The 6,000-nt window shown below is 42.0% G+C and overlaps 1 protein-coding gene across 1 annotated transcript in view; it reads right to left on the bottom strand.

Moving 5' to 3' along the window:
• The window catches only part of Ank3 (ankyrin 3), a 215,046-nt gene that overhangs the window by 105,996 nt on the left and 103,050 nt on the right, over positions 1-6,000 (bottom strand). The window contains exons 17-18 of the mRNA XM_055598850.1: positions 2,949-3,021; positions 2,715-2,777 (exon numbers count right to left, since the gene is read on the bottom strand). Coding sequence (XP_055454825.1) covers positions 2,715-2,777; positions 2,949-3,021 — 136 coding nt within the window. The remainder of the gene's footprint in view (positions 1-2,714; positions 2,778-2,948; positions 3,022-6,000) is intronic.

The raw sequence follows: 6,000 nt of genomic DNA, 5'->3' as shown, positions 1-6,000 counted from the left end.
TTCCTTCCTTCCTTCCTTCCTTCCTTCCTTCCTTCCTTCCTTCCTTCTTTCCTTCCATCTTTTTTGTTTATTTCAGACAGGGTTTCTCTGTGTAGCCCTGGATGTCCTGGAACTCGATCTGTAGAACAGGCTGGCCTCGAACTCATAGAGATCGCTGCCTCCCTAGTGCTAGGATTAAAGGGGTATGCCCCCACACCTAGCTCACCTAGCTCAACGGCACATTTTCGGTGCCTTTTATGGAGACAGCAACTGTACTGCCTTGCTATGTTGTTCTGGGTTGATCAGACTACAACCGCAGCCTTGTGCCCCGTTTCATACACCCAAAGTCATGACAGACATATGGGAGTAGAAATGGACACAGGAAAATGACCATGTTGAGGAGGAGAGCAGCAAGAGGAAGGGCTTGTGACAGGCCTGAGCTGGAAACAAAGACGAAAAAGTAGAAGGAAGACTTTCAAACGTCGGAGGGAAAGGTGGTGAAGCAGCACGTGTAGGTACCCGCCCCTGAGCTCGCCGACCTGACGTGGATTCCCCAGGTCCTACAAGGTACGAGGACAGAAAGGATCACAGGTAGTCCTATGACCTCTGGCCACCCGAGTGCTGGGGTTAAAGGCTGTTGAGTTCGAGGACTTTTTAAAGAAGATGATTCAAATGGGAGAAGGCAATGTGAGACATTTGGGCAAAGAATGTCCTAGCAAAAAAAAAAAAAAAAAAAAAAAACTAGTTACAGGGGTATTCAAGTAAGCTAATCTTTAGGACTTTTTTTGGTATCTAATGCTACAACATTATGAAATCAAAATCCAGATGACTCCAGAAACCTAAGAACACACTCACAGAGAGAAAAACAGAAAATTTAAAGAAAGACACAGTGATAATTATAAGCCACTCTGAATTTCAAGTTTGCAAGTTCTCAGTTTTCTCTTGTCTTGAAACTATTTGATAACCGATCCACATAAACAAAGCCATTATAAGGTCCATTCAAACCTGGCCTTTCACCAGGGTGGTAACCTTGGCTATTTTGTTAAAAGAGCAGATAACTTTCTGTCAATGGCTGCTATATTGCATGTCATGCTAATTTTACTTGGAAAATGGGCTTTGAATCCTGTTTTGTTTGTGTATACCGGAAGCACATCACTTTTTTTTTTTTTTTTAAACCATGTGCACAGGAGAAGTTGCTCTGAAATGTAACAAGACCATGTGCTCTAATGGCATAGGATGACAAGACACAGACCTCTCCTGAGGATATGACCAACATCCCATGGGGGAGGAAGGAGAGGTGGACACTGAACTGCGGGAAAAGAGTGTGAAAATAAAAGTACTAAAGCCGCGAAGGACAGGCAGTCGAGTCTTGACACAACCCAGGGTTACAGTTCCTGTGAGTGAGCCATCTAGCCACCGGCTTCTCTGTGTTCATCTAAGCCACTGCGGGAGGTCACAAAGGCCACAGCCACTTGGTGCCAGGTAGGTTTTCCCATTACTTATGCTTCCAGTGAATTTGTGCAAACCAAAGAAGGAGCAAATGCTTAAGATCCTGCTAAGGCTGCCATAAGAAGGAAAAGGTACAACATAAAAGGGTGGGGTAGAGGAACAGTGAGGAAGAAATTTATTTTAGAGGATAAACTGATTCGAGAAAGACAAGACTTTTAAAGTCAAGGGCATGGTAGCATGCCCTTTTGTCCCAGCACTAGGAAGGCAGAGGCAGGTTGATCTTCTGAGTTCAAGGTCAGCCTGGTCTACATAAAGAGTTCTAGGACAGCCAAGGCTATATAGTGAGAGCCTGTCTCAAATTAAAAAACAAAAACAAAAGCAAAAACCAAAAAGCAGAAAAGTAAATATACAGGCTGGGCAGTAATATTGTACCCTGGAGGCAGAGGCAAGTGGATCTCGGAGTTTGAGGCCGGCCTGGTTTACAGAGCGAGTTCCAGGACAGCCAGGGCTACACAGAGAAAACCCGTGTTAAAAACCAAAAAAGGAGGAGGAGGAGGAAATGGAAACATACATACATTTAATATTTCATTATTTCAGTGAAGCTCCAAAATTTGCCATCCTTACAGTATTTATTCACTTATATGATGGTACTTTTCCAACAGACCTTTCAAACAAACATGTCATATAGACACATACATACACACATATGTAAGTGAACGGCATGGTCAAGAGCATCATTCTTTTATTGAAGCAGAAAACGTTAGCTTTATTGAGCACATGAAATACAGCCTTACTCTCTCCTTTTCAAGCCGGTATTGAAAGACTACAGTTTGAGAGTAGTTTTATTCAGGCTGAGTTTTCATGCTTAGTCCCAAGTCAAAAGCTGATTTTACTGCAGAATGTACTACACACCAGGCATTTGCTCTACGATCTGTAAAGATGCCTTTTAAACTAAAGGACAAAAACAAAACAACTATAAACAGTAAGCTGCCCCTTTTTAGAGTCAGACATAAGCAATAAAACTATCAGTTTTCTGCTTGATAGAAACAGCAGAGAGTAATCCTGATAATTAGTGACATGTTTTTCAACTTAAAGGTGGGAAATGGGCTCAAGAAGCAAAGTCTGAAAGAGGAGAGGACCCAGGAGAAAGCCTTTAAATGATCCCCAAATTAATTCTCAAAATTACAGGAGACGTTAGTAACTCGAAGAAGCGTTACTTTTCAGAGATAAGAAATGAAAGCTGAAGTTTGGGGTTAAGTCTCATCACAGGATAGAGGTGTAAATACCTTCTTCCACATCTGAGATATACTCCCCATCACTGAGCTTTTCGGGGGCGCTGGCTTTACGAACTGCATGATTTAAGTGACAATAGAAGTGCGTGAAAATACTCATTCCCAACACCAAAACCCAAGGTTCAAACAAACATTCCCCCCCAAATGTATTTGAAACAGACTTGCTTCACGGAGCAGTAGGTACACAGTCACGCCTTGCTACGACGACCCCCCGGGACATCGCCATACCTTCGTCATCTGACATATCGAGGACTTCATTCATCGTTTCTGGAACATTCATTTTGTGCTTCTCTGTGATGGTCTAGGAACAAAGAAGCAGTTGCTTTAGTGCAAATGGATTTAGCATCTTTAAGGAGAACAGTCACTTCTTCCTGAATTGATTGATTTATATCCTATGGGACTTCAGAGTAGAGAACCTATACGTTTTATACACAAGATTCTAATCCCGTGGGCAGCATCGGCATCCCAGAAATGCCCCTCAGAGGAGTACAAGGTAGAAGACTTCCAGGGGCAAAGCACAGCAGATGAGAGATTGTGGCCGCTAACAAGGCTTTTCAGAGGAAAAGAAGAAAAACATCGCTGCGCTTATTCATGCCAGAAGAACCAAATATCACATCCCATCAGGGTCACAGAAGAAGACAGTGCAAAATAACAGCTAGGAATTTGTCAAGCCTCTCATTGTGCCAAGCCTCTCGCTTCCTTCGTATTCCCCACTGCATGTCCATTCCGTGGACTGAAGTTGTGTTTAAGTTCTGCATGTTGTATAACCGTGTGCATTAAAAACATTTTAGAGGCAACACATTTGCAGGATCATTTTAGCTTCCAAAGATCTTCATCAAGTACAGTGTCTTACAGGGCGAGTGCCTTCCCTGACTCTTGATGACGTTCTAACTCTAGAATCTACGTCCATTCAAAAGACAGAATCAGCATCGTTTAAGTTAAAAAGCGGAAAGCAGGGGCTGAAGAGATGGCCAGATGGTTGAGAGAACTTCCTGCTCTGGCAGAAAACCCAGGTGAGGTTCCCAGCACCCAAATGACACCTCACAACAGTCTAACTCCAGTTCCAGGGGATCAGAAGCCCTCTTCTGACGCATAGATGTGCATTCAAGCAAAGCACCTATACACACACAAATTAAAAATAAATAAATCTTAAAAAACAAAACAAAAACTGAAAAGCATCCAGAAGTTGAAACTAAGAAAGGCTATCAATTCAGTTACATATTGATAACTTTTTGGTAAATTATACTCCTATGCTCAATTGTTATGTGGAAATAAAACATTTCGTGTCTCTATCAGTGTATCATGCTGAAATTTATCGCTTCTTCCTCTTCCTCTTCTTCTTCTTCTCCTCCTTCTTTTGTTTGCTTGTTTGTTTTTCAAGTCAGGGTTTCTCTGTGTAGCCGTGGCTGTCCTGGACTCACTTTAAAGACCAGGCTGGCCTTGACCTCACAGAGATCCTCCTGCCTCCCTGAGTGCTGGGATTACAGGTGTGAGCCACTGTGCCTGGCAATTGATCACTTCTTTAAGATGAACTTTCAATTAGTTTTACAGTCTCTAAAATTGTACAGAAAATTCCCAGAAACGCTATACTAAGTCACTCATCATAATATCTTATATTAATACAGAACATTTGCCACAGTGCACCAATATCGACAGGTCATTATCAAAGTTTGTGTTACACTGGCATTAAAAAATAAAAATAAAAAGATTTTGGTCCCACACAACACACATGTAGTTACAATGGCTCTCTGGGCTTTCCTTGGTTGGCTGCTATGATTCTCAAAGGTTCTTTGGCGCCGAGGACCTCGAGAGTCTTCCCTTGTATCAGTCAGCTTTTTAAAGAGGCATTTGCCTCATATTTTCTTTTGTGATTAATCTGGAGAAGTAAGCAGCAAGGATGAAGCGCCCTTCCTTTTTCATCATCTAACATCATAACAAATGGGGCCCCTTCATCTTCTGGCTGAGGCAGTATTTTTCAGGTTTCTCCTCTGTAACCTTACTCTGTTCTTTTTTGCTTGGATACTGTTCTCATTTGTTTGTGTTTTGGAAGGAGATCATCATGTTCAGTGTATATTTGGGCTGTAGAGAATTTATGCTTGATGCTTTCTTGAGAGTGAAAGGTTTTCATCAGTTATTTGGAATCCTTTGCCAAGGGGATATTTTTTCACCTGCATTTCTCAGGATCAAACATGAGGCCTTGAGTCAGATAAGGAACCACATGCCCTGTACTTTTTGTAATTCTTTTCCCTCAGGTACCTGCACATTCTTTCCTGCACATTCACTTGATTGCTTACACCAGTATGGACTCAGAAATATTCGCTTCTTGCTTTGAACTGTGCTCTAATACTCTTTTATGTAGTGTTGGTCAAAGTGTTCCAGCCTCGGCCATCATGAACTTTTGTCTATTGATTTGTGTATAACACTCCCTCCTCCGTCCTTGTATTCACATATTTTATTTAACTTTGATAATGATGGCAGTACACTTCTTTGCCGTGCTGGTTAGTTTCTGTCATCTTGACACAAACTGAAGTCATCCGAAAGAGGGAATCTCAACTGGAAAGTTACCTCTCTCAGATTGACCTGTAGGTAGGTATGTGTGTGGAGAATTCTCTTGACCAGTGGCTGAGTTAGAAGGGTCTAGCCCACTAAGGATGGTGCCTCTTCTGGGCAGGTGCCCCTGGGTTATTTAAAAAAAAAAAAAAAGTAACTAAGCAAACCACTGGAGCAAGGCAGTAAGCAGTGCTCCTCCATGGCTTGTGTTTCAGTTCCTGCTTCCGGGTTTTTGTTGTGACTTCCTGTCCTGGTTTTATTTTGTGATGGAATATAACCTATACAAAGAATAACCTTCAAGCTGAGCTAACTGCTCTGACTCCAAAAGTTGCTTCGGGCCAGTGTCCTATCATAGCAACATAGAACAAACTAAAACACTTACTTTGGAGCTATCAGAGGTATTCCAGGCTCACCTTGACTTTGCTGCTCTAGTCTTATATCCAGGTATTTCTCTCAGGTGTCCTGGCTCCTTTATGCAGAGAATGGTGTTAGCATGGACACTTGAAGTGATACCTGATACCTGGACACTTGAAGTGCTCTGACTGTCACTTCTAGATAAAGTGAGTATGTTAAGCAACATAATCAAGAGAAATATGATTTCAAGGCCATTAAAGGAAGAATCATCCCTTCTGAAGGTTTGCTTCTCTTGTTTGGTGGTCCCTTGTGATCTGTGACAACAGAACCACTCACTAACTTTCTTTCTCAGGATTGCCAAGTTGTACACTGTCTC

Source organism: Psammomys obesus, unplaced genomic scaffold (genome assembly GCF_907164565.1).
Source record: "Psammomys obesus unplaced genomic scaffold, mPsaObe1.curated_primary_1811, whole genome shotgun sequence".
Classification (NCBI taxonomy): Eukaryota; Metazoa; Chordata; class Mammalia; order Rodentia; family Muridae; genus Psammomys; species Psammomys obesus.
The sequence above is the reverse complement of the archived record's forward strand: the minus strand, read 5'-3'. Positions and strand labels throughout refer to the sequence as shown.